Source organism: Rhamphochromis longiceps, linkage group LG12 (genome assembly GCF_057381845.1).
Source record: "Rhamphochromis longiceps isolate RC_006_pf linkage group LG12, R_longiceps_female_GT1.1, whole genome shotgun sequence".
Taxonomy (NCBI): Eukaryota; Metazoa; Chordata; class Actinopteri; order Cichliformes; family Cichlidae; genus Rhamphochromis; species Rhamphochromis longiceps.
The window spans coordinates 18,804,088-18,831,281 of NC_140568.1; the positions used below are offsets into that span (position 1 = coordinate 18,804,088).

At 42.7% G+C, this 27,194-nt stretch overlaps 1 protein-coding gene across 4 annotated transcripts in view; it reads right to left on the reverse strand.

Moving 5' to 3' along the window:
• Window positions 1-206: 206 nt before the first annotated feature.
• ncor2 (nuclear receptor corepressor 2) overlaps window positions 207-27,194 on the reverse strand; it is a 91,454-nt gene continuing 64,466 nt past the window's right edge. Inside the window, exons 18-46 of one of the 4 annotated variants that reach the window (XM_085425045.1) lie at window positions 25,829-25,971; window positions 25,562-25,700; window positions 24,547-24,973; window positions 21,708-21,828; window positions 20,874-21,135; window positions 19,656-19,820; window positions 19,059-19,186; window positions 18,832-18,931; window positions 18,541-18,648; window positions 17,993-18,096; window positions 15,259-15,409; window positions 14,973-15,122; window positions 14,782-14,874; window positions 14,041-14,246; window positions 13,611-13,947; window positions 13,240-13,431; window positions 12,841-13,086; window positions 12,048-12,182; window positions 11,666-11,950; window positions 11,397-11,574; window positions 10,886-11,268; window positions 8,903-9,021; window positions 8,522-8,691; window positions 8,254-8,388; window positions 7,237-7,382; window positions 7,081-7,134; window positions 4,220-4,408; window positions 3,306-3,485; window positions 207-3,215 (exon numbers count right to left, since the gene is read on the reverse strand). In XM_085425045.1, the coding sequence (XP_085281171.1) occupies window positions 3,013-3,215; window positions 3,306-3,485; window positions 4,220-4,408; window positions 7,081-7,134; window positions 7,237-7,382; window positions 8,254-8,388; window positions 8,522-8,691; window positions 8,903-9,021; window positions 10,886-11,268; window positions 11,397-11,574; window positions 11,666-11,950; window positions 12,048-12,182; window positions 12,841-13,086; window positions 13,240-13,431; window positions 13,611-13,947; window positions 14,041-14,246; window positions 14,782-14,874; window positions 14,973-15,122; window positions 15,259-15,409; window positions 17,993-18,096; window positions 18,541-18,648; window positions 18,832-18,931; window positions 19,059-19,186; window positions 19,656-19,820; window positions 20,874-21,135; window positions 21,708-21,828; window positions 24,547-24,973; window positions 25,562-25,700; window positions 25,829-25,971 (5,249 nt within the window). In that variant the 3' untranslated portion in view covers window positions 207-3,012. Of the gene's footprint in view, window positions 3,216-3,305; window positions 3,486-4,219; window positions 4,409-7,080; window positions 7,135-7,236; window positions 7,383-8,253; window positions 8,389-8,521; window positions 8,692-8,902; window positions 9,022-10,885; window positions 11,269-11,396; window positions 11,575-11,665; window positions 11,951-12,047; window positions 12,183-12,840; window positions 13,090-13,239; window positions 13,432-13,610; window positions 13,948-14,040; window positions 14,247-14,781; window positions 14,875-14,972; window positions 15,123-15,258; window positions 15,410-17,992; window positions 18,097-18,540; window positions 18,652-18,831; window positions 18,932-19,058; window positions 19,187-19,655; window positions 19,821-20,873; window positions 21,136-21,707; window positions 21,829-24,546; window positions 24,974-25,561; window positions 25,701-25,828; window positions 25,972-27,194 lie in introns of all 4 variants that reach the window. The other 3 variants (XM_085425044.1, XM_085425043.1, XM_085425041.1) reach the window with 3 other exon arrangements.

Sequence of the window (27,194 nt, forward strand, 5' to 3'; positions counted from 1 at the left end):
TCAATTCTTCTGTTTAAGAAAGAAGAAGAAAAACAAAACCTCACAACAAGACATTCAACATGCAACTGAAATATTTGCTTGTACTGCCCCCTGCTGTAAATCAACCGCCATTACTTTAGGCTCCAGTAATAAGTACAAATGGAAAATGGCAGCCCCTCAATCAAAGCCCCTGCCAATAAATAACAAGACTGAGACCATGAATGGCAATAAGCTTTTTATTTAAACATTAAGGCAGTGTCTCTTTTGTTTTTCATTTTTACACTGCTATCCACAAAGCTTGCTGGTGGGCATGTAGAATTTAACCATGTGAATATGTCTTCTTTCTTTTCTTGTAATACCAACCTTGAAGCAAGCCACATAAATATTTACATCTCTTCAGTTGTATATACAATCCTTGCTATTATACAGTGGGTTATAATAAAAAAAAAAATGCACAAAATGGTTGAACAATGTGTTGTTTGTCAATCCCCCACCCGTCCCTATCCCACCCCCCCCCACTGGACAGTCCAGGGAACACCATCAGCAATCACCTTTGTCCTTTTAGGTTTGAATGATTAATCTGGTTTCCAAATGAAACAGGCGTGCACTGAACAAACAGTGAGAACAAAAAACAAACTGGATACATGTTAAAATTCATTTTTAGTATACTTAAAAAAACAAAAAAACATATTAGTCAGGGAACAGCTGGATATGGCTTAGTCTGTTTAGCGTCACATTCTTAAATTTCATCAGTGGATAAGTGATATACACGCAGAAACTGTTTCTGCCGTGCCTGATCAAATAAACCATCCATCAGTCTTGACAGAAAAAAAACTTTAAAATAAAAACTAAAAGAAAGAAAAGAAAGAGACCTCAAACACAGCTGAGATGAGCTTTTTGCAGGTAAGGCCAGCTAGATGCTTCACCGTCAACAAGGTAGGATGAAGGAGGGAGAGGAGGTAGTCCTATAACAGTCATGTTTGTGTTGCGAGTATTACGAGCTTACTGCCGCTGCTTCCCAGTCCCAGGCAGGGAAGGAAAAACAGAAGCTTTTCACATCAATTTACAGAGTTAGGGTGACCTTTAAAACGCTGCACGAAAATGTGCTAAAATTGTGAGAAATCGTCGTGTAAAAACTACCAGGATGCTTCTGAACGCCTCGCCCCTCCACCTCCTCTGACTCGTACAAACTCAGGAGCTGCAATGAAGTACACTTGAATTAATTTGTCATAGGTCTGTTGTTTAAGAAAGCGTCTGATGCAGGCCCAGGTAAGCAGTCGTTTGACACAGTTTTGTCTTGTTTAGTGTACAAATCGAATGAGTGAAACATTTAAAAGCTAAGGCAGTGATGGATTGGGAAGGGAGGAAAAAAAGATGTTTCATTTGTTTATTTTTTTGTTTGTTTCTTGTTTTACATTTCCCTGTGTGGACAGTATAAATCCCGGCATGTGGGGGCTAAAAAGAAAAATTGTGCGTCACTTGAGTACTGTATATTGTAAAATAAATGGCACTTAACACTAAGAATATCTCATAACTGTACAAAATCTGCCTGGATGAGGAGTCGAGTCTCAGTGCCTCTTCTGGGCAGCAAAAGGTCAGAGGTCAGATCGGGATTCTAGCAGGCCAGAGGAACCCGACACTGCCATGGACCAAGAGTCATAGAAGGATGGCTTCTTTTTTAATTCTTTAAAGTCAACTTTTTTAATGCAAGGAAACTCGAGTGATGCTGTGGAATTCGCCTTTAAGCAGCTTTAAGTTTGGTCTGCAAACTGGCTCGAAGCGGCTTAAGTCATCGATCACCGAAATGTGATTGTCGCTTTGAGTGCGGGGGAGCTACACAATAGAGGTGGCAAGACCAAAGAACAAAATGAGCAGATGTTGAAGGAGACCTCCACAGTGGGATTTTCTACGCAGTTCTTGGGTCCATTATTTTTTCCCACCTGACACAGGAAACAATTTCTTAAATGCCATTGTGAACAGATTGACAACTAAGTGCTTAATATCCAAAAAACCGTTTCAAAAAACACAGACATGGTTAATATATATAAAAAAAATAAAATAAAAAAAAACAGTGAGAGTGTCACTTGTCTCAGTGCCATCCATCTGGCAAATCATCTCTCCGCACATGGATTCCTGAAGTCAAACTAGGGCTTTGCCTTTTCTCCAGGGCCCTCCCCACTATGTGACGACATCAGCAACGAACAGCATGTTTACCCTGTAAACCAATGATATGACCCACCCACATAACAATCTCTGCCTGCCCCCCCCCCCCGCAAAAAAGATACATCCTTACAACAAAATGACACCATCAAAAGTTCACCATCAAAATGTACTAAAGGTCTCAGCTCACCAAACACAGGACTGGACTGACAGAATTTAAAGTAAAAAAAAAAACAAAACCAACAAAAAAGAAAAAAACCCAAGGAAAAAACAAACACGTCGATTCTCCTCCTGTCCACCCTCGCCTGTGTTCTTGTAGTGGTAGCAGTGCTCAAGCCACGTACACCTGGAGTTCACCATGAAGAAATACGAGAGGGTCATCCGTGTGCATGCCGCTGCTCTCAGGTCAAATCATCTGTCACTAGAGCAGCAGTCATCGGCCTCCTGACTGGACCAACGACACAATCTCAGTCCCCTCCACACAAGTGTAAAAACATTAGACCAGGATACCCGCAAAGGGTGGAGGTCCATGTGTGTATATCAATAAGGCCAGTGAGGAAAAGTAGTAAATTAAGAAGAAAAAAGAAAAAAAAAAGAAAAAGTGATTTGTCCTTTGGAGCAGTCCTGGAGTGAATGCATAACATGTAAGCGCAAACATACATACACGTGCGTGCACACATGCATGCACGGGGGGTGCAGCAGTGCTCCACTTCGTCGCTGTTTGGCATATCAGGTGCATGAGAGGAGGACGCGATCCATTCTCGATGACTGATGGAGGAAATACGTGTTGGAATGGTGTGGGAAGGTCTGCGGATGCCGTGTTTGTGGAGGTGAGTGACCGTACGCAGGTCCTGTTTAATCTGCCGTTTCCAGTCACTCGCTGTCGGACAGGGTCTCGTATTGAGACACAAGCAGAGGTTTGTGCTCCTCCTCCCCCCAGGAGGGGCGACCCTGTCCGGGTCCGGACCCTGGTCCCTGGCTCCCTTGTTGGCCAGAGGAGGGTGAATGAGCAGGCATCGGTCCGCTGGGGTAACGCATGATCAGCGGGTTGCATGGAAACGGAGTTGGTGTTGAACCTGCAGAGAGCAAAACCAAAGAGTTGTTAGCAAGTGTTCACACTGCACCTACAGGATCTCATATGAAATCAGTGTCACAAAGGTTTATACCTGCAGACAAAGGCCGGTCCTCCCAGACACGGTTGGTGAGCGGGGTTCGCCTGTTGCAGTCTCCCTCTGAGTGGACCGAGGACACTGAGGAAGGTCTCTCACCTCCTGAAAGCCCTGGTCCTGGAGACTTTGCCTTGCGCCCATTAGAGCGTCCACTACCCTTCGAGGACTTTGTGCCTCCTGCAAACAAAGGAGATCAAGCGCCGATCTGAGTCTACAGTATACTCCGTTTAAAGATGCTTATTCTGAGCCACCTTTGGCCACATAAACTATAGCTTCCAACATTAATGTTTACGTGTATGGTTCTGTTTGTCACAGCAACACATCAGTAACGCCTAACGTACTCAGGAGCAGGTTTAATCAATGTAAACAAGATTACAGACAGAGCTAAACCGTGTCATTTCAGGAAAATTACCAAGCACCGCTGCTCTATTCTTGGGTTGCAATCAGTGTATTGATAATGACAAGAGCATCGACATGTGTGATGTGTATGCTGAATCAGCCAGTTGATTTCGTAACTTTTAGGCAACAAACAGAGAACTCCATAGTGCTTCCTTTATGACTTAAAACTTGCTTTAACCCAAAAATACACTTCGGTACGGTTGCACAACAGATCATATAATTCAGCTAACTGATAATATTTATTACTATAGATGAGAAGCATGTTAGACCAATTGTTAAAATGGAGACATCTGTTTAAGTAGAAACACCACTCCATAAATAGAAATGCTGGCCACAGAGATTTCCATATATATGCCAAACATTAGGTAACATGATACAAGGACAGTGCAAGGTGCCATTGATCAGATGGCACGGATGCAAATTCTATAAAAATATAGTGTAGGTGTAAAATTTGAACCTTTGGATTCAAATCCAAACCAGATAACGTATGAAGGTTTCTTAAGTGTTGGCACCTTGTGACAAAGGGTCTTCAACTCGCCCCTCTGCAGACAAACCGGAGCTCAGCGGGGTAGCAGCGTTGGATGGAGAGCGCTCCTCAGATTGATCATAATTGCCCATCAAAGCCTTTCTTATAATGGCCTCCAGGCCTATTGAGTTTCCAGGCGTTTCTGGGGCTGGGTTTTGGCGGATGTTTACAGGTACTGTGAAAGAAGAGATCATTATAAAGGTTAATAGTTGGCCGAAAATCACAACAGTGAGATGCAAAATGGTCAGAAAAGTAAAAAAATATGTAAAAACGCTGTTAGGGAGGACGAAGAGCATCAGCAGTGAATAGAGTAAGATATCAAAAAATACAGGATTTCTACTTGTTGGTATACACCAGCCTGAGTGTTTCACACTTGTACTTAAATTCAGTTACAGATGTAGCGTTGAGTGAATAAATAAAAATTAAAAAAAAATGGTTGAGCTGCAGCCTCTTCTCCACGCACGCACGCGCGCGCGCGCACACACACACACACACACACACACACACACACACAAAAAGAGACAGCACATCAGCAGAGGCAGTGAAACCAGGTTAAGTTAAAAATAAATGTTCTGGCAACAAGAACCTTCGTTACTGAAAGAGCAATCAAAGCCTTGGTGTAGGCCACTATGCAAAACACCTGTTAAATTTAAAACCACTGAGCAGCTTCAGTTCACACTTGTTAGCACCTGTATTAGAGCGCAGAGGACTGTGGAGAAACCAGAAAACTCCACTCAGCGTTTACTAAAGCCAATTTCCAACTCTGTCCTGGTTTTAGATTTCTAATGGACTTACTAAAACTTGTTCTTTATCTTCAAGATTAAAAGACAAAAAAAACCCTTAAAAATGTATTTAGGAAATGGCAGGAGATGCACTGTTTGGAACCAAACTGACTCAGAGAACAAAATTAGTGCAAAAAATTACTCCAGAATCAAAGCATCCTTTTAAATTCGTGATAGATTTGCAAAATCTAGAAGACTGGCTGAGAGAGCAAGGAATGCACACAGAGTATAAGCGCAGATTTCAAGCATGTGTTCCTCTTCAGTAACAGCACGGCAATTTAGATCAGAGATCGACAGCCGAAGAAATATTTGCCCTGATATAAAAGCGTGCTCTTCTGTCACAACCTGACAGGTAATGTTTGGAGTTCAGCAAAATCTGAATATCCTATGACTGATTACTAGAGAGGAGTATATATACATGAAGGTGTGCTGACTAAAGGTTTTCTTTATGCACTGAATTCTGTAGAAATATGACAAAACCTGAACTCTGTTACTGCTAAAAGTACCTTTGCTGCCTGTAATACATCTCTGTCATGTATACTTCTTGTATCAGGTAATGTTTTCCTCCTAACAGCTCACTTCAAGCTTGGCTCAGTTACATTAAGATACCAGCCTTTTTACACAGCAGAAATGTGTGAGGATCAGGTCTAAACGTTCTGCAGGACCAAGCCAAAGCAAAGGCAACACACTCTTGAACAATCCACCTGTGCCTACAATACTGCCAACATCTCCCACTTGCATTCCAAATAAATTAGCACTCCTAGTGTCATATATCACAGCTATGTCAGGCACAAACTAAGACATGCTTTCCTCCCCTGGCATTAAAGATTGATGCAGTAAAGTGTTTTCTGTGGTTAGTTTAAATCATCTCCTTCCTAAATATTGTGCTCTGAAAGGGAAACTACGGCAAATACATATTCATTCAGTCCACTACTGTTTCAGTTGCAAACTGCAGCTATGGCAAAAACAAGCAAACAAAAAAAAACCTCAGGATTTTTTTTGTTTGTTTTGTTAAACACTTTCAGAAACAGTAAACAGAGTCATAATTGTCAGCCCAGTTATATGAAAACTATGTGTTTAAATTCAAGTTAAGCAACAGAGGAATTCACAGGCTAGCATAAAACTGCAGAAGATGATCGTCTCACAGAGATATGGAGCCCACCACCACCCACAATGCTCTCAGACATGTGCCCATTCCAACCACACCCATCTTTGACTGATTCTAGCGGTGCATTAAACTGCACGTCTTCAAACTTTCGTGGCTGCCTCTTGCACGGTTGTGATGTGCCAAAGTACACAAAACTGACTTTGCGTAACAGTACAAGTCTCCAAGAGCACAGTTTGCTGATACAGTCTTAAGTACTGTGGTTGGTAATTAGCCAAAGCTAGCATTCAAATCAGAGCTTTGTGTCTGCACACAGAAATGGATTGTTAGCTAACGCTTCCTCACCGATGGTGAGACTGTAGGAGGAATTTAAACTGTAAAGGTAACATGTATAGATGCTCTCATACATTTTCTCATATCTAACAAGTAGGAGACCAAGTCAAGCCTACACTGCACCTGCAGCACACTTGAGCAGAACTTGAAAACATGCAGCTAGCACTGTTCCCCAGTGAGCAGCTGATAGCTGTGATCCATGACAGATTAAAGTCTGCCAAGGTGGTGGACATCAATCTTCTTAAACCTAAATCAAATGTGGTGTAGTTGTGTAAGTACAAAGACCGGTTTTTCAAACAAAACAGAGCTAAAATGAAATTTCTGCACTTGGTCAACAATATCAACATGACTGATTTCTTTCTACATTTATTTTACTTCACACTCATGTAGCATCTGCCTCTTGCAGACCCTGTATTAACCACACAAAGGAAGATCACGCGCAAGTTGCATTTTGAATGTTTGACTTTATGAAAATGCAAAGTTATTTTTGTTTGTTGATGATGCCAGTTATGCAATTCTTAGATAAAGCTGCCGATCCATTATTATCAAGAAGGCACGGGTATCTCGGCCTAAACGTTCGCTCATTGTTCTGCTGTTTATTAATAGCAATGTGGCTTAAATGATTACCTGCAGTTGTAGATGCTGGCATATTGAAGATTTCTGTTCCAGGCTGACCAGCATCTGAAAGTGTAAACAGGGTTTCTTATTTACGCTCCATTTAAATTAGAATAACATTGTTTACTACTGAGCACTCGGTAAGACCAGTCCTGATGTCAGACTTACTGAAATCAGTTTCACTTCCCACTACTGAAATCATCTTCTTGATGATTTCCTGTTTTTTTGATTTCACAATAGCCGAGTTGCTCTCAGTCAGTTTGCTGAAGAAGGCAGGAGGCTGGGAGGCATTTGGAGGAGAGTGGGAACCCATCCTGTAGAAGAGAAAGTACTATGATGTCAACATGCACACAGACACAAACTAACCCGACTCCTGTGACAAGACAATTTAATAAGCACACATTTAAATATAAGGGCTTCATCATTTTAAAATTGCAAAAAACTTCCAAAACAACAACAACAACAAAAAAAACACTCATTTATCCAACCATCTACTGGTGTGCACTGCTGTGACGACAAGCCCACATTTTTTGTACTCAGCTGTGGTACCTGCCTTCTATACTGAGAATTTCCTAAACAGTTAAGGTGCTACATTCAAGGCATCAGGTCATGCCACCTTATCAAGGAGCAGATGCTCTTTATTGACGTTAAAGCTCCTCCTTTCTCCTACCTCAGAGATGAAACACAGCACAATCAGTTGTTAATAAATGCTGAAACCTGGCAATCACAATTTATGGCCCAGAGGATTACGTGACAATCATGCCACCCACTTCGGTTGTAAAAACTTTTTCAGTGCAACAAGGCTGCCAAACAGATACGCAATCATTAAAGTTTCCTATTTCTCTGACTGAAGAAAATAAAAAGTAGGTTTATTAACCCAGAAGCAACTCTGTTATCTGGAGCAGAAACTCCGGAAACCACAATCCAATGTCAGAGTCTGTCACTGTCCTTTAAACATGACTAAACTACACATACACATGTGACAGGTACAGTATATATGCAAGCACAAAACAGTGGGCTACTATTTCATGACCAGGACCTAAATTTTGACATTGTGTTACAGAATTTGCTCAGTGAAATAATCTAATTAGTGGTGCTAAATGTAAATAAACTGTGCTCATAATGGACTTTTTGGAGCGGACTCTTGATTTTCATGCTGCTGCTCCAACCCAAATCCAAACTTACCCTTGCTCTCCCTGCTCGCTGGGGTAGGAGGCTCCTCTCTGGACTTCAGGTTCAGAGTTGGCTCCAGCAGGAGACACCGGTTCGATGCCGTCAATAGAAACACTGACAGGTGATGTTTTAGGCTGAGGTGGAGATCTGGAAAACAGCATGAATATCATAACTTTGATTATCCATTACATATATTCTATGACATAAAAATCTTTTTATCACTTATTTAAGATAAGACAAAAGGTTAGATGCACTAATTGCACCCAACAGAGATTCCTACCGGTCTCTGTTGCGTTCTCCACCAGGTCCCTCGGCATAGCGGGTCCCCTGAGCAGACTCCTGTGAAGTGGGAGGGGGCTGGGAGGCACTGGGTGGACGGGTCAAGTCCAGGACAGGAGAACCGTGGTAGCTTTGCTGCTGGCTCTGCCTGTAGTCTTTAGTTATCACCTCCTGTTTGGGTGAAGATTATCAACATCAGACATTACACAACACTGTCTGAGATAAACTCTATCAGGAGACCCGTGTGTAAGGATTTTATTTTACTCTAACGAAAACTAAACACATTCGACATGCATGCATTTGCTTTAATACAAACGCCAACTTCTTTTATAAAGCACTTCTAATTATTAGATTATTTTATGCAGTAGTTGAGAGGGCTTACGCTGATGTGCTGTGCCAGAGTGACCACCCTTTGGCTGCCTTTGACACAAGGGGACTGGGGCTGCTGGCCTGGAGACAGTCTCTCTTCAGATGGAGAACGGTAAAGACCGTGTGTCATAGCTAAGAGTCGAATCCAGAAAACACACACACACTTTAAAAATTAGTTTGGATTTTCAGGTTAAGGTGACATAATTCCAAACCTTTGGAATGTCCTAAAGAAAACAAGCATTTTTTTTTCCTGAGATGTCTCTACACTCATCCAGACTTTTGTAGGCTCAAGGTGCAAGCTTTGGAAAAAATAAAAGAAGAAGAAGAAAAAGAAAATATATCTAAATATGAGTAAGTGTGAAGAGGTCTCAAGATATTTTCAGTGCACACTTTGCATACAGCCTTGGCAAACTCATCTTTGACCAGAAATGGTGCTAAAATTGACAGGTTTTGCATCAGTAACTGAAATGAAGAAGTTCAAAAAGACACTTTTACATCCTCCTTTATATCACTTGAGGGACTTAAAAAGTGTGTACTGCATGTTATGAATAGAAATAGGCTATTACTATCATACTAGAGTACAAAACCTAACTCCAGAAACTCCATTCAGTCGAGGGTCTAAAACATTCTCCCTGTAAGCTCTCGAGAGCACTACAGCACATGGATTTCAAGACTTTGTGTCCTTTGTGTGTCATATCTCGCTACGTGTTTTTCTTACACAACTCTTACACTACATTATTCATTTCAGAGGATGATGTAAGTTGAAAGAGGGGACCAGGATTGACTCTGTGAATCCCAGAGAGGGAATGAGTGATCCTGTGGGGACAGCAAGCTCTGCCTTTTGTTGTTAGCTAGAAAACACATGAGAGACTGGGTTCATTTCAGCAGCAGCTTTATAAGCACCTGTATTTCTCTCTGTGGATCCATCTACTGTTTTGTGAACAACATCATCCTGGTGTTGTCATCTAGCTCAACCATCTCATCAGCTTTGACAAGCATGCTTCTCGAGTACATTAGCTCGCAACATCCAAAAAAAAGAAAACCTAAATAAATCAGCATAGATTACAGTGAGCAGTAAAACAGGAACATGCACAGATTTGGAAGGCCAGAAGCTGTAGTACCCCCTCCCCCTGATTCGCTGAAAGTGTCTCCAGTCTTTGCCGTGTTACTTCCCCTTCCCACCTGCCTTCTCTGCAACACTGGTGCACTCTGGGACCCCAGGGAGTGAGTTTGGTGGATGGTAATGCTTTTCCTGTTTAATGAAACTATCAGACCAATTTTCTATTTCAATGTTCTTTTTCATCTGAGTTACATATGTTTGAATTACAGCAGTCTTACTGAACAGAGGGTATAAAAATACTACTCTGATGATCTAACTGTCTGTGGTGAAATATTTTCTTAATGTAAGCAGCCGAATGACAGGGAGGAGGGTGCCACATGTTAAATTCAAGTCACATCCTCTTAGGAAATAAAATGAACATAAGCAGCAAAGGATGCTCAACCTAAATGTCCCACCAGCTTTAGCTACCTTAAAGGACACCTAGGATCTTCTTGGAAAAATCAAGTTTTCACAAAAACACTATCAAAACTCATTCAAGCTCGCCAAATTCTTTTAAAAATTTAATCTAATCAAGTATTGTCCAATTTGGGAAAGCTAGAAGTAAGGCTTTCCAGAGGGCACCCTTGGTGGACTTTAAGTCTATAAAAGGGAGAAACTGGGAAAAAAGGCAAAAAAAACAACAACTACAGCATTGAAACAAAAATGTAAATGAATTCTGCTGATCTGATAATGCCAACCACCACAGCGTGCAATAGGCCACACACTGACGGGGGAGTGGGTCTGGGTGATGAGGGGGGACCCCTGGGATCCAGAGCGTCTTACCATTAGTGGCGCTGCTGGCAACAAGCGAGCCCATCTCTGGCATCCCCGTTTCACAAGAAATTTGACGCATAATAATTGCGTTTATGAAGTTGGCCGCAGTCATGGTGGTCTTACCGAGTGATCGGAGCTCTTGTTCCTGAATGGACATCTGTTTGTTTTGAGTCTTTTCCCTACTAGGTGTACCGCTTTCTCCACGGCCAGGAGGGTTGTCTGACTGCAGAGGCAGTAGGTGCTGGGGACGGCCTGAAGCAGAGGTATAAGACCCGGGGTATAGTCCACCTGGGCTGGGGCTGGACAGCTTGGGGTCAGATTTACTGGATGGGCCATGCTGGTCCTGAAAATGTTTGGGTAGACCTCCCCTGTTTTTGCCTGCATCGCGACTCTGCTCTTTGGGTGCATTTAAATCCATGGCAGTTGGGTAGGCCTCAGAAAGCACACCTGTCCTTTGGAGATGGCTAGGGTAAGCTTGGTAGTGGGATGACCCTGAGGGCATGGACCTAACAAAGCAAACACATTTAAAAAAGCGAATTGTATTTATAAAAACAAACAAACAAACAAACAAACAAAAAGCGCGTACAACTTTTTATCTGTTTATTCAAATTTTCTGTGTTAAAGTTCAGTTTACCGTAACACAGATGAGCCGGAGTGTTCGTTGACAGAAAGACTTTTCCCCCCAGTGTGCAGGACACTTGGCCTCTGCTGGACGTTTTCCTGGGTACGAGGCGACACTGGGGAGTGCTGGTGGCTGTGCGGCTGGGACGCAGGTCTTACGCTGCTGCTGCTTGACAAGCTGTGCTCTGTACCTAAGTAGCAGAAACAGACTCGTATAACTTTGCAAATTCCAAACTAGATTCGTAACTTAAATAAAAATGAAGAACACCATATTCTCCACACCTGGTCGCCAGATGGGGGCATGCTCCACATTTCCAATAGAGCCGCCCTTGTCTCTCTCACGCTCTCGATCCCTCTCTCTCTCCCGGTCCCTTTGCCTTTCGCGGTCCCTCTCGCGCTCCCTTTCCTTTTCCCGATCTCTCTGACGGTCCCGTTCGCGCTCCCTCTCCTTTTCCCGTTCCCGCTCCCTCTCACTTTCACGCTCCCGCTCCCTGTCACGTTCACGGTCTCTTTCACGCTCTAAAGATGAGGCCGTGCCTTGCATTTTGCTCATGTGTGAGGAGCCAACTGCACATGCAAAAAAAGGGAGAGAAAGAGAACTTTAGAAATAAAAAGAGTGCAACATATTTATTGTGTGAGTCTGCTAGAGTGAAATTAACTGTACCGGGTGAGATGGGAGAGGTGGTGTAAGGTCTGCCAGGGAAGCCGGTGCTCGTCCCAGGGATGTAAGGGATGCGATCCACTGTCCCTGGAGAGGGAGGGACCAGTATGTGTGATACCTGAGAAAGATCGATGATCCCTAGAGGACAGAGAAGGGTCAGCTGATTACAGGGCATAAAAATAATGAGAGGCTGTCAACAGTCATGCAAATGTTTTATGAGGGAATGTGATATTTATATTTATTAAATCTGAAATGATGGACTGACTATGTGAAATTCTATATTTCTGACAGATAAATGGGAAAGCAGAAGCAAATTACTAAAACATAAACCCTTAATAGATTCTGCTCTAGTGTTCTAAGACAAAGTAATAAATGAGTCAAGATGTGTTCCTTCAATGCGTTATATTGGAAAATAGTCTGACTGGCAGCTCCCTCAATCATCCTACATGACAAATTTTCAGCAACCACTAATGCAGTTCAGTTTTTTTCTATTATATTTATTTGTTTTTGTAGGAAAATCGTGGAAAATGCCATAATAAAGGACAATAAGACTCTCCCACAGAGTGTGATGACAAAATCAAATGCTGCTTTATTACTGTACATCAGCTGACTATAAATAAACTGTCCACCAAATTGATTTAAATAACTCCGAGCATGAACAGCACTAACATTAAATTTTGGCTTGCAGGTGCTTCTATTAATAACAACCACCCTGCTGTTGTTTCATACTCCTATTTGTATTCGTAGTGCAGGTGCAGCACACTTGACTGCACTTTCAGTTAGTGACTGCCCTTACCCCGAGGAGGGTAGGGCAGGGGGACAGCCTGGTCACGTGATGGAATGCCCCTCATGATGTCAGATGAGCGCTGTGCAGCCATGGCAGCAGCTGCGGGCCACTGATGCATCTGCTGAGAAGTGATATAGTCGTTGAGCAGCGTCTGCCGGTTCTCCAGGGCGGCGGTGTCAGGAAAGCCACGGATGATGTAGGGGTAGTGGGGAGAGTATGGAGCGCCGGAAGCAAGGGGCCTATGCAAGTAGTATGCTGCTGTGTATAAACAAGAAGATGATCTATCAGGAAGTCACTCAACTTGGAGTAAAACTCTCATCACATTATCACACAAATGCCTTGCAGATGATTAAACTGTTCTCTAATGAGGATGGGGGCAACATGTACACACTATAATGGACACAGTACCTGAGTCGATTGGGATACTACGACCCATTGCAGCAGGATCAAAAGCTAAGGAAATGTGACGGTACATTTCATGTCCCAGACTCGGAAACAGGGTCTGCTGATCTGGAAGAGTGGAAAGTGGTGATTTGGTGGTAGTCATCTCTCTGGGCGTTGGTGTGGCTTTACGCTCCTGAGTCAGATTCTTACTGGAAACTGGTGGGGGAAATAAAAAACAAAAAAAATTAATAGGAAACAGAATAATTTTTAGTACAGAACAACTCTTTTACATGCCTGTCACACATATACACGATTTATGCATTTTCATATACTTCTTGATTCTTTTTTCGTTTAAATTACAAACTCTCAATCATTTTAGCATGTGATATACTTACCCTCATGCTGCCTTTGACCTGCCTCCCTGGACAGTGGGGAGCTACGATGTGAGGATCCAGGGTAAGGTGTCCTTAAGGCTCCTTTATCATCGTAGCCCACTGGGCTGTGATGGGCTTTGCCACCCTGCTCTGACCCCAGCGTCAGTGGAGAAGAGCGCGATATGGGACTAGCTGTACTGACCACTGCACTGGGGCGCCCTTTAGGTGCGTCTTCATATCGGCTTCTCTCAGTACGCATCTCCAGGTGTGACTGTGTACCGTGGTAGGGACTGCCCATGATGGAGCGGACATCATGACGTTTCCCTGAACTAGCCACCTCCTGCTTCATGGACGATCCCTTCAGAGACCACAATGGGAATTAACTCAGTTAGCAAGCATGAAGTGTTTGATTGTCTCTACACGTGTCATTAGCATTATCTTTAGTGTGTACCTGTACAATGATGCCCTCCTTTCCAGGCTGTCGGAGCTCTTCCCTGGGAATGAGGTGGATAGAGCGCCCAGCCTCCTTCACTATGGTCTCTCGGCCTTTCATAGAATCAGACAAAGAGCCAGGCCCACGAGGTGGGGGACTCTCTCTTTTCATCTGTTTAGGTTCCCTCCTCATGTAGGTATCCTGATCTAGATGACGAGGTATACCTGAAATTTTAATATATGACTATTATTGATCTTCAAACAAGAGCAGGAAGCCTAGTGTTCTCATTTCTTTTCATAATTTAGCCATACGTGAGCCAAAGGATAAAGAAACATGAGCGACAGACACAAAGGTTTTATAAGCTTAGCTGAATAATCTGGGGTTCGAGATCTGCTTAATTTGCTGCTCTTTAGGCAAATAACTTCAGGTCAGCTAGCACTATCCATTTCTTTGTAAAGGAAGAAACAACAGAAAAATGTGGCTTTCAGTTCACTGGAGGGAGCTCTGGGAGTGGAGTCAGATGAAATGAGAACACGGACTACATCAATCAATAACCTGTTACGCCTTTAACCATGCACCATCACAAAACCAATGGTGACTGGTAAAGCAGCATCAGTCTTTTCTGGGGTCGCCAAAAACACAGGCTACATTAACATTCTCCTTTAATGTATGTTCTGCTTGAGGACATTTTTTAAGTACTTCACCAGGATGAAATGAGAATTCAAAATAAAATCTCGTTGGAAGTAAACCGCTTGCTACCTTGTGAGATGGAACCACGGATGTGATGAGAGTCCTTGTAAGAGGCATGGTGGGGACTGTCACTATCATGAGGCATGGCTCGTCCAATCAGTCCTGAGGTGGAGGGACCAAGGAGGGAATGGTAAGGTGTAAGACTATGGTGAGTTATTTCATAAACAATCAAAGTCAAACCTCTATATGTCATCTGTTACCTTCACAGTTGGCAGCAGACAACGATTCCCTCATAGGCAGTCCCCTCGAGATGCCTCCTTCCATTACATCATAAGGACGCTTGAGGCCCAGGATTTCCCCAGACTGCCCTCCACCTCGGCCCTCATCTTTAGGAGTCTGGGATGCTGAGCCTATAAATGACAAAGATCTCAGTAAATATACTGACAGTATTTCTTAAGGTATGTGCAATTTGAATCAATATTATTTCTAAGATTAACTAAAAGCAACACAGCAAAAAGTAGGACAATACGGCCAAGTGCTACTTACGATCATATGTAAGAATGTGCCCACTAATGCCCTCATAGAGCACATGTCCTTTAGACAGGGCCTCATCGCGCTCCCTCTCAACTCGGCTGGCACTGTCCTCAGTCATTAGTCGCGCTATGGTTCCCTTATAAAGCGAATCAGCCGGCGTCCCCTGTGGAAAACAAAAAGAAGAAATGAGACCTGTACTTTGTACCATCAGTGTGTTGTAACAGAGAATCAAAAAAAAAAAAAAGAAGTCTGATTAGGATTTTGATATACAAATGACAGTGAAGCCTGACAGCAGACAACCTTGACTACAAGCAGACTTGGTTAACAATCCTCATTTCGGTAAAACTAAACAGTGCCAACGTCATAACAAAAAATGTTACGGAAATGACAAACTTTATATCACGAGTGTTAAACTGTTATTTACAATTACTCCACTAATTAAAAACAACAAGAAAAACAAGTGAACAAACATCTATGGAAATTTAAGCTGACTGTTCTTGAGTCTAATCAGACTCAACTATGTCAAAGAAGGAAAACACTAAGTTAAAAATAAGTACAGCTTGAGGTTAAACATTTCAGAGGAATCATCAAGTGAACCCACTCACACAACTTGAGTCACGTCACTAAAGTGGACATGAAAAGTAGTAGCTTAGGGAACATTGTTACTGTGTTGCTTGCAGCTTTTCCAAGAAGACACTGAGGAAGGACGAGGCCAGACTAGCATGGTTTCTTATTATAGGATCAGATGGCGCTGACTTAAGTTACCTGCACCTACCCTTTAAGAAGAGGCATCAATGCTATATGGATTCGTGCACTGAACAGTAGCCTGCACACTAAAAAGGTATCCCTCTAACAATGGAGATGTTACACTTTCAGCCATCTCTCCTTTTACTAATCCACAACAGCAGATAGAAGCCAGTATGGCAGCTGGATATGATATTACAGTGGGCATATCAATGACTGGTTTTGCCCGCGCCTAGAGTAAATAGATAAAGTAAAGAGGGAACAGATGCGGTACATTGTGTACCTGTTGCTAAGGTGACGGGGCCACCCAGAGCTGCAGTTATGTCACAGCACCACGGAAATCCACCAGCCTTATGACCTCTAACCAGCTCTGCTGCTCTCGTTTCCATCAAAAGGACAAAGCTCAGACGCATGAAGGCTGCTAAAATTGACTGTGGCAGGTATAAAGACATAAAGCCTTCAACTTTATGAGCAGAAACCAGTGATGGCATCAAAATGAACCAATGAAGTACTGCTAACAATGCGTGGCCCGTCAGTGTATGAGCTGTACATGCTGCTGTCACTATGAACCTTGACTTAATTTAACAGTGTTAGTTTCAGTTCAGTATTACAAGGGGAAATGGTGAGCTAGGGCTGGGCAATAAAACAATAAAGATAATTATTGCAAAAAAATTCTCCCCTACAGAAATATGAGACATGGTCAATATTAACCTCCTAAGACCCGAACTCTTCCACTACATGCTTTTTTAATTTTTCATTGATATTTGGACATATTGGGGCCCGATGAATGTAAAAACAAAGAATTACCAGATTTTTTTTTTTTTTGCCTTATTTTTGTTTTTAAGAAAAATGAGAGCCACATATGAGCATATTCGTTTAAAATCTTGATAGAACAGTAGCAGTATAATGTCCTCATAAGTGGATAATCAGGCCCTTGTAGAGCAAAATTCAGTATTTTGGTCTAAATAACCCAAAATGTGATGGCCACATATGTGGACACCAGATCCTAGGAGGTTAAAGTCAATAAAAGCCAATTCATGTTTTGAGATATAACACGAAAGGGTCAATGACATCAATCATGTGGTTGGAATTGAGTTGGAGCCAGCATGCACCTTGCTAGGTGGAGGCAGTGTCAAAAATGTGTGACATAACAAGACCGTGGGCTGTTGTTGGCCCATCAGTCAGAAGGAAGAGCAAAGTTTTAACATACAAAGACTCCTGCAGAAGCCGTCTTTGCTTTTCATGTTGTATTTTTTTCCCCCTATCTTTGATTTTCTCGAGATCTCTGCTGTCACTCCTTTCCCTTTCCCAGCCTGTTTATTAACAAATCGGCATTCAACCAATGCACAGTGTCATCTATGTCGAGCAATGTGCAATTGAGATTTTGGAGGACTGCACAGGAGTAGCGCCGCTTGAAAAGCACTCTCCTTATATCTTCACCTAGGAACAAAAATGAACTCTTAAGCTTGACTTAAGAAACTGATTTGATTTAGATCCTAGCCGTACGTGCTAGTTATGATGTCAAACAAAAGCAGGTCACTTCTAAACCTGCATACTGGGGAATTATTTATAAGCGTGTTCAGTGAATTTGAAAGGTTGCTCGGAGGTTCCTCGAAAAGGGGAAGAGAACAGTTTTCCAGTTGTGTTGTAATGCACAACTCAAACTAGAACAGAGTCAGCAGAATATTATTAACAAACACGAGGATTGCCCCACCCAACAAACTGTACATATGGGAGACTGTTGCAACGAGAGTTGTAACAGTGGTCAGGGATTATCTGTAGGTTACATCATCAAACCAACAGCCTATGAGTATTTTCAGTGGAAACAACAAGAACCTTTACATGAGTAAAATTCTTTGGAAAATACAAATAAGCCTGTTGTTATTTTCTGAATAGAGTTTGTCTCTCCACTTTTGTACCAATTTTGAACTTTATACTGGAGCATTTTTAACTCCAGTATAGCAGCTATATTACAAGGACTACTTCAGCGGTCAGCACTCACCTGAGTAATGGAGCCGCCTCGATAGGGAATTGGGGAATCAGGATGCAGTCTGGTCCCTGGGATGCCTTTAGTGATACTACCCCCCTGAACAGCTGAAATAGACGCTTTAAGGACAGTAAGAGAGAGACAGCTGTCACTATAATCCAACATGTAAAGTCACATTAAGAGTAAAAAAGAGGAATGCATTTAACTGGAAATAAATATTTGAAACTGTTTTGCAAGACCACCCGAAAAGAAAAAGTTGAAGCATCACCGAGTACAATCACTTCTGCACATACAGATTTGGGCAGTTTCTCTCAATCTTCACATTTTCCCAACATCAGTGAACTCAACTACCCACTGACTTTATAATAAACAGATAGATGAATGACCAGACAGAGAGAGATTGAAAGTCTAGCCTAGGTTACATTCAGTACATTTAGAAAAGTCACTCCAATTTGGTGTGTTGGAATAAAAAGCAAGTCATGATTTGACTTTGTTCAGAATCTGTGGCTTATTGCTTGTAATCAGTATGGCAGTAAAACAGTGGGAAAAGACAGAGCACCCACCACGTCCAGCAGCACTATCATGAGATGGCCCTTGGGCTGACAGGTTATCAGCTTGGGAGGACGAGCTGTGAGGGGACAGCTGTTCCTGCTTTACTATTGGAAAACCACCTGCTATATATTAGATTACAGAGAGAAAAGAGAACAAAATGAATAGGGACAATTTTATTATCCTTTATTTATCCAGGTAAAAGTCTCATTGAAAGTAAAATCTCATTTTGAAGACAGACCTTGCTGAGAGGGGCAGGGCACAATAATGAGAGAGTATCAATCCCCTCAGCCAGATTTACTCACCCCCTTTCCTCTGATCCATCCAAGGCACCCCCATCGGTGCGGAGGGCATCTTCCCATGGTCCAACCCATGAGCTGGGCTGTGCAGCTGTACTGGTGTGCCCTGTTTATTTAATTAAAAAAAAATGTACATGGTCATAAGAACAATATGTAGGATCACTGATCAAAACAATTACATGATTTCTACTCTCAAACTATGTCTACTTAATGTTATTGGTGTGGTGCTGTACCTGTGTGATAGAGCCTCCTGGCTTGGAGGAGGAAATGAGAGGTGGAGGCTCTGGCATTGTGAGCGGTCTCACTGCTGCTAGCCTTCCGCTGTCCTGCGGCAGTGAGGGGTGGCCTGATGGCTGGAACGCTGGCAGATGGATGAGATTGTGAGAATGAGATTTGAGCAAGTGATCTTTAGACAAAGGCTTAAAAAAGCAAGTTAAGTAGACATGGATTTGCTAAATGTTCTCACAGTACAGATAAAAGATTATGTAAAGCAGCGGTCCCCAACCTTTTTTGCGCCACGGACCGGTTTATGCCCGACAATATTTTCACGGACCGGCCTTTAAGGTGTCGCGGATAAATACAACAAAAAAAACTTAGTACCGGTACCGAAAAAAAGAAGATTTATTCATAACACACGTGAAAAGACCCAGGAAAACTGAGTTAACGATAAAAACAATAACAAAATAATGCTGAAAACCGATAAAAACCCTGAAAACCATACATTTCAGACCTGAGCCTCAACTCTCGCGGCCCGGTACCAAACGATTCACGGACCGGTACCGGTCCGAGGCCCGGGGATTGGCGACCGCTGATGTAAAGAGAATGCTCACAGTTGAAGTGGATCAGGTGCTGGTCATGAGTGCTCTTGGACATGTCTCGTGGGGACACAGGGTAAGGGGATAGAACTGAGCGCCCCAAGTTAGAGGTCCTCGGGTCATCAGGGCCGAGCGCCTGCTTCTTAGCTTCACTGTGTGGAGAGAATGCTGGGGGCTTTTCTGCAACAGTGACACACAAGGAGAGTCAGGACCAGGTAACAACACACAAATGGTTATCCACTAATCCAAGAAGTTGTCCTTTGGCCATTACCAACACACTACTGTCCACACCTTCATCAATGTCATCATAAGAATTACAAAGAATATCTCATGCTACCTCCCAGACAGAGTGACACGCCACTGAATTAGTACCCTTACTTAATACAATCACACCATCCCAGTGCTAATATTTAAAGTGAAATCCAGCTGAGGAGAAGTTAAAAGGCAATGGATGAACCTACTTAATCCCTGCAGGAGGAGCAGCAACTGCTTCTCATTGCTCTGAATGGACATAAGCACACCACAGATCATTAAATCCTCACAGCATTTTTACAATCATCAAATCCTCAATTTTTTAAATCCCCACAAGCGCTTACTTGTAACTATTACTTCCCCCACACGGTGATTAAATGCTGAAAAATATCAATAGATATCAGCTGGAATACATGTTTATATCTGTCCTTATGTTAGCATAAATGAATGAAAAAGGACTTTGGAGTTCACAGCTGCCGTGCACATGCTGGTTATAAAAGACCTCTCTTTGTGTGGACCTTTAAAAGTCCATTCAACAAGCTTACAGTAACTGCACTGAACCAGACTGTATTCCCTTTTGGGTCAATAGCAATACCAGATCATTTATCAGTTCCCTCTCCCTGAGTGTCCCAGAAACACTTCAATGCCCTAAACACTAGAGTACACAGACTCAAGGTTACAGGATGTAGCAAGGACCAACAAAGTAAAACTAGATCAAATGCAACTAGAACAGCATGTTGTACTGCATTTTCATTAACCTCATTTTAAAAAAATAATTTCATTAATCCTCTAATCTTGTTTTCATAAAACACCAAGCTGTACACCCTGCAGTGGAGTGACACTAAGGTCATACAGAACAGTGATAAAAAGGATCCAAGCTGAAAACCTAAAACTGTGAAGAACTTGTGTTTGCAACTTCAGCAGGTAAATATAGTTTCTAGGCAATAAGAGAAGTTTCTGTTGTGATGGAGGTGTGCATACCATCCTTTTCGCCGGCAGAGGGGCTGCGCGGGCGAACACGTGGGCTGTTGCTGTGCAGAGCCTCCCTGTCTCTGTCTGCCTGTGGGGTATAAGGCTGCTGTTTGCCTGGCTGGCCTGGAAACTGCTGCTGCTGTTGCAGCTTGACCTCCTGGGAGGACTCCCCATGAGCCATGGTGATCTGTTGCTGGTACAGTGCCAAAGCGTGGGGAGGCAGTAATGCCTTCCCACTCTGCTGACCCCCGTGCACCGAGGCTTCTTGCATCTGCACACAGGGCGACAAGAAAATAACAGAGTTACATATGTGCCACACATATAACACAAGCCCACACCTATCCAGGAGCTGACATATGGTTAGCCACATAAAATATCTGATAAGCATGTCAGCTAAGACGCATCTCTTATTTCTTGACAAGCTAAAGTTTCCCTAATGGTCATTATCTCATTTCTCGTTATCCTCCATCTGGTTGGCTTATCTTATACAGTTATGACTTAACAATTTCACCTACTATGGTGTTAGCCTTGTAAGCAGAGAGACTTTGATAGGATTCACAACTGCAATGAAAGATTGTGAGTGCGTGAGTTCATCAGTTTTATGTGGCGAAGACACTTTCAAAGGCTGGGAAAGCCACGATGCTCTTCACTTAAAAAGGGACATAAAGGTTTATAGGGACACAATAACAATGCTCATTATCAAGTCCATATGTGTATTCTTGGATTCTAGCAAAGTAGTTCTGCATGAGTCATATTAAATAAAAAATAAATAAATACATAAAAAAGATCTGTAACTGTTTGAAACAAGAACTAAAGCTAGCAACTTTAAAATTAGCAACTCACAATAGGTGGTATAGCAGCTGCTCTCTGTTTCAGCTGTTTCAGATCCATGGGCTTCTGTAGTGGGGATGATATGACCCCATCATGAGTGTAGTTCAGTAGGCTTGGCCGTGGAGACATCATTCTACACAGACGGAGAGAAATAAGTTAGTGGGAGTAAAGAAGAGGTTGAAAAGAAGAGCATACAAAATCACTTGTTTAGTTTTTCCACCCACTAATGTAGTAGGATGTGTGCTGACATAGCCTGAGACCATGGGAAAAAAGTAAAGATTCATATTGATGTATTACACATCTGTCAAAAAACACAACAGACTCTGAATTACAGTTAAACACACAAATCGATGCACAGAACCACGCATGCACGACCCCCCCCCCCCCCCCCCCAACCCCCCCCCTTTTGTTTGCCTTGGCAGAGGGCAGCATTTCCCTGAGCTCTGCCAGTACATGCAGTCTGCTGTCATGGAAAAAACTGAACAAGTACCGTGCAAACACGACTAATCAGTTCTCCTACGCACTCTGACACCAATTTCTAGCGGCCTCATTCACAGACACATACGACATGTTTTATTAATATTATTATTTTAAAAAAAAATATATATATATATATATATATATATATATATATATATATATATATATATATATATATATATATATACATACATACATACATACACACACACACACACACACACACACACATATATATACATATACACACACACATTTTCATACTGATGTGCAAATAAAATCCTTGGCTAATAGAAAAGTGCAACCTGTGGTACATGAACACACAAACACAGCTTGCCAAATATGGCTTCAATGCTGTACAGTGTAGCTAGGCAACTACTACCACTTCAAAGCCCTCACTGCTTTGTGTTCTTATGTCTACTGTGTCAGAACAGAGATGTAAGATACCCAAGAAAACTCAAAAACCAGAAGATTTTTTACAACAAAGCTCTCAAACTGGTATAACGATGTAAACAGGGGAAATAAAGCAGGGAAGGGATACACTGATCAGCACTCAATCTGCCTAATACTGTGTAGGTCCCTATTATGCCAGAACAGCTCTGAGGCCTTTGGAGCTTGAACATGGCATCATTGTATCTTATGACTGCATGGCATTGGTGATATTGGAGTGTTTGGGTGCTGCTGTGGTATTAGGCCACTGTGCCTCATACTTTTATATGCAACAGATGTTTGATAGCATCATTGTCTGTAGAGTTTGGAAACAGGCTCACTGTCCAGAGGTATTTCTTATATTCTCGAGATGGTTTTCTGATATGTTTTTTGCTTTCTGTTGGAGGACATTAAGGTACAGCCATTTTTGTTGATCTGCAACAGTGTTAGGTGGGTGGTAAATAGCAGTAAAAGTAATAACCACATAAATACCAGGGAAAAGATGTCCCTGTAAAATTCAGGGTTATGGCTATAAGCCTGGTCCTCTGATTAGTGCTGATGGTTCTCACTATGGGCCTCCTGCATGACCTCATCAGAACCTCAAATGTCCCTATTCTTGAGAACAGCTGCAGCCTGAGGGGCTGGTACTTTGGGAATCCTGAAAATGCAATGCTGGGGGAGACGCTGCCTGTGCTGCAACCAAGAGGCCTTGGCAGATGACAGAGGTGTCAAGGAAATCCTTTTTCCTTTGTCATTAGGGTGGGGAGCCCAAGCCAGCATGCCCGCCCCACAAGAACCATTAGCCCCATGGCTTTCCCAGTAGCCTATATTCCCACTTTCTGGAACTGGAGGACATTGTCGGATGTAACAAATATTTCTTCCCACATAGTGGTATCTGGTTTAGCTATCTTACCCTCTTCTGAAGGGATGTTGATCTTAGCAGCTGTGTGCTTGCACATGTCCTGTATGTTGCGCTATAAGGTAGACAGCGATGGAGGTTTAGTTGGTAGTGAGGGAGTTGGAAATTATAGTTAGAAGACAGGAGTTCTGAATCAGCTGACTCATCTCCATCATTGTTAGCGTCGCTTCCCAGGATAGCTCTAATAGAGAAAAGCCCTCACATCGTCAGTCTGCCACCAGTGATGGGAAAGAATTAGCTACTGGCTCAGAGTGTGCTTCTGCATAAAAGTCCTTAGGTATTAGCACTTTTCCCTGTGGCAAAGCTGCCTCACACACCAAAGGGACACTGCCCTGCAGGTTAGCCTGGTGAGCGAGCCTGCAGTGGCACAATTTGTGTCATAAAGGAATACAATGGATACAGATTTGGGGGGAGGTCAAGGCAGCCTCAGCAGTCTACACATGCCACACAAACTGGGTGTGTATCTCTTGTTGCTGCAGAGAGACAGATTTCCAACTTCACTCAGGTTGTTAGCCATAGACATGCTGGTGGGCCTGACAATCGGCTAAACAGCCACCAAACTAATGTGCAGGGAAGAATACTGCTGTTCTTTGGGTAGCGCAGACTAAAAAGTAGTGCTACTTATTTTATACAGTATTGCTACCTAATAGGGTACGGCTAGAGCCGTTAGCTTAGTACCCAAAGAACAGCTGCCAACAGGCTTCCGTGAGAAGAGAGAAGAGGTTTTTGAATGACATCTCACGCTATGTCACACCCCATTATGTGGGTGTCACTGAGAAAGCCTATAGCAGGTGGCGTAATAGTATTTCAGCTTCTGATGAGGTCAGGGAGGAAGCATTACCCCATAGTCATGAAACAAATGCGATGAAAGAGAATACTGCATTGTAGAGAGAGCATCCATCATATTCACTTCACGGGTCACAGTTTTAATGTTGTGCCTGTATAAAATTGTTGCTTTAATTTAAACAAATGGGAAATTACCATTTACCATTATCCACTATATCCATTGCTACGAACCCTCACCTGTTCTTATCTGTGTTGTCCGTCTCCTCCACCTCATCAGCACTGCAAGTGGCACTAGAGTCACTGTCTCCATGGGAGCAAGTTTTGGCCGCATGGTCCTTCTTGGAGTTCTTGTTGGAGCTCTTGACTTCCTCCGTGCCTGCAGTGGGAGGTTTTGTATCTGTGGCATCACTGGGCGGTGTTGGCTGCAGCTGGTCTCTGTTGGGCTCCCCTGTTTCAGTCTTAATCTCCTGTTTAATGGAATCTGCATCTTCCTTGACTGGAGGTTTCTCATCCCCTGCCTGACTTGTGTCTGCGAGGTCCTCCTTCTTGTCGCCAGTGTTTGAGCTGCCCTTTGCCTTGCTTGAGGCTTCCTCCTTAGCCTTGCTGTCCTCAGACGAGTGCGGCGAGGGCAGGCTCTCCGTGTCAGAGCTGTTATTGGCTCCACCTGGCAGGGACACAGGGTTCGAAAGGAAACAAATTAGAGGTTTGTACTACAAATGTTTTATCTCCTTCACCTTTTTTCTTCCATTTTTCCTCTTATCTCTTTCTGCTAAAGAAGATTTTTCGCAGTGCCAGTCTTCTGCCTAATCAGGTTTCACTGTACAATAAGGGGAAAACAAAACCAATTGGAATGATGGATGAAAGCCCCCAGGACTTCAGTGCTCTATTGAGGAAGTACAGTCTACGCAGTACACTTCTGTCAACAAACTACAGCAACGTTTCATGATCATTTTCCCATTTGTAAACCATGATTCTTTAAGCCAACGTGAGCTGCTCAAACACTTTTTTCTGTCATATGAAACGATGCCACTTTATAAAGTTTGTGTAGAATAAAATGCAATTTAAAAAAAACAACTCTGGCATAAATTCTACATTTACAACCATTAATAACTAAACTGTAAGAGAGTTATTAAGTCTATGTATGCAATCTAGTTTGTAGTTCGGCTGTAGTTGTCCTGAACATTCAATGCAATACAAACAACTTTGTAGACAAAATAGAAGGCTTAAAATCAAGGCATAAGGATTGATATACCTTCTCCATCCTCGGGGGCTTCTTCTTCATTGCAGCTGGCTCCTGAACCCTCCATCTCCTCCTCCTCTGCTGGATATGGGGCATTAGTTTCCTCATTCTGTGAGGCTTTGCCTCTACGACGGGCCTTTCGTTCCTTCTCCTGGGTGAAAATAAGCCCAAAAAAAAAAAAAAAAAAACTCAACAGAAGCAATCTTACAGTATAACATTACACAAAGTATAAAATTCATTTTATTTTTTTTAAAGGCTTGCGGATGTCATTTTGATTACCGATTTCATTTTATGCTGCTGCAGAATTTCATCCAGTTTCTGCCTCTTCTTGTAGTTGAAGTAGAAGTTCTTGCACTGTGACACGGTCTTTGATCCCACCATCTTGGCGATGGCGGACCAATTCCTACCATACTGGAGAAGGCCTAGAATTAACAGATGGACAGGCAGAGGGATTAGGATAGACATACAGAGACAGACGTGTGGATGTGGCCCTTGATGATCTGCTATTCTCTCTGCAGCTGTAAAAGATGTAAGCTGTGCAAAGTGCACTGCTTGTGACGATTGTAAATTTAATGGTTATTTTGGCTTATATACTATCAACGCCATCTCTAATCTCTTCAAGTGTACAGCGTTGCCATTGTAAATCAATAGCCAGGAACATCCGTCTCTATACAGCTGTCTAAACTGCGGCACAGCCTGGGAGTTTTACCCACAGTGTAACATAGACACTGTTCCACTCTGCAAGGAGCACCATGGCTTATTAACATAGATTTCCAAAGTACAGACAGAGAGTGAAAGAAAGAGAGAGACTGATAAAGCAAAAAGGAGAGGGACGTGCTAGTGGTAGGTAAACCGCCAGTCAAACCAATGACATCACTAACTCACTCCACTGGGGTCACTGTGTGTCATATTCTAACTGACTTTGATGTGACCCACTTCCAAGAAACCCAAGTCCTTTACTCAGTCAAGCACATGATTGGGCCTTACACAAGAGTCTACAGGCACCCGCTGGGCCAGGGCTGTGATAGATCAACCTGTCATGAAACACACAAGAATGTAGGGACGCACACAAAGTGTGTATATGTGCTATAGTAAGATATGCAGAGAGCATTCAGTGCATAAAGACAAGTAAATGAGAAATACAGATAGCATAGAATCTGCTCCAGCGCCCCCCTCCCAGAGTCTGCTGTTAGCTAAAAGGCAGCTCATTAACAGTGTGTTGTAAGAGGCTTAGCTTACACCACCCACTTGTTTCCTGTGCCAGCCTGACAGGTCCTGGCAACAGGACAGCTCTCAAAAGGTTGCTGGGGGCTGGTGGGTGGGAGGGGTGTTATTAACAGGCACAGAGCCAACACGTCTTGGGATAACCTTGGCCATGGGTTCAGAGGTCTCTGCATCTCATCGCTTAATGGAGGTAGTAGGACGACACGCAGAGCTGCGAGCCAAAGGAGAGGAAAGGACAGCTGTTTACAGCCCCATCAGTTCAGCTCTCATAATAATCTGAAAGCCTGAATCTGATACCAACACTGGATTGAGTAGTTAGTGATAAGACTATTACTAAGTAATATCTGCAATAAAAACTGATCTATTAGTTGTTTACAAGTCTCATTTCCTGGAAATGTTTCATAAGACTTTGTGTACAGAG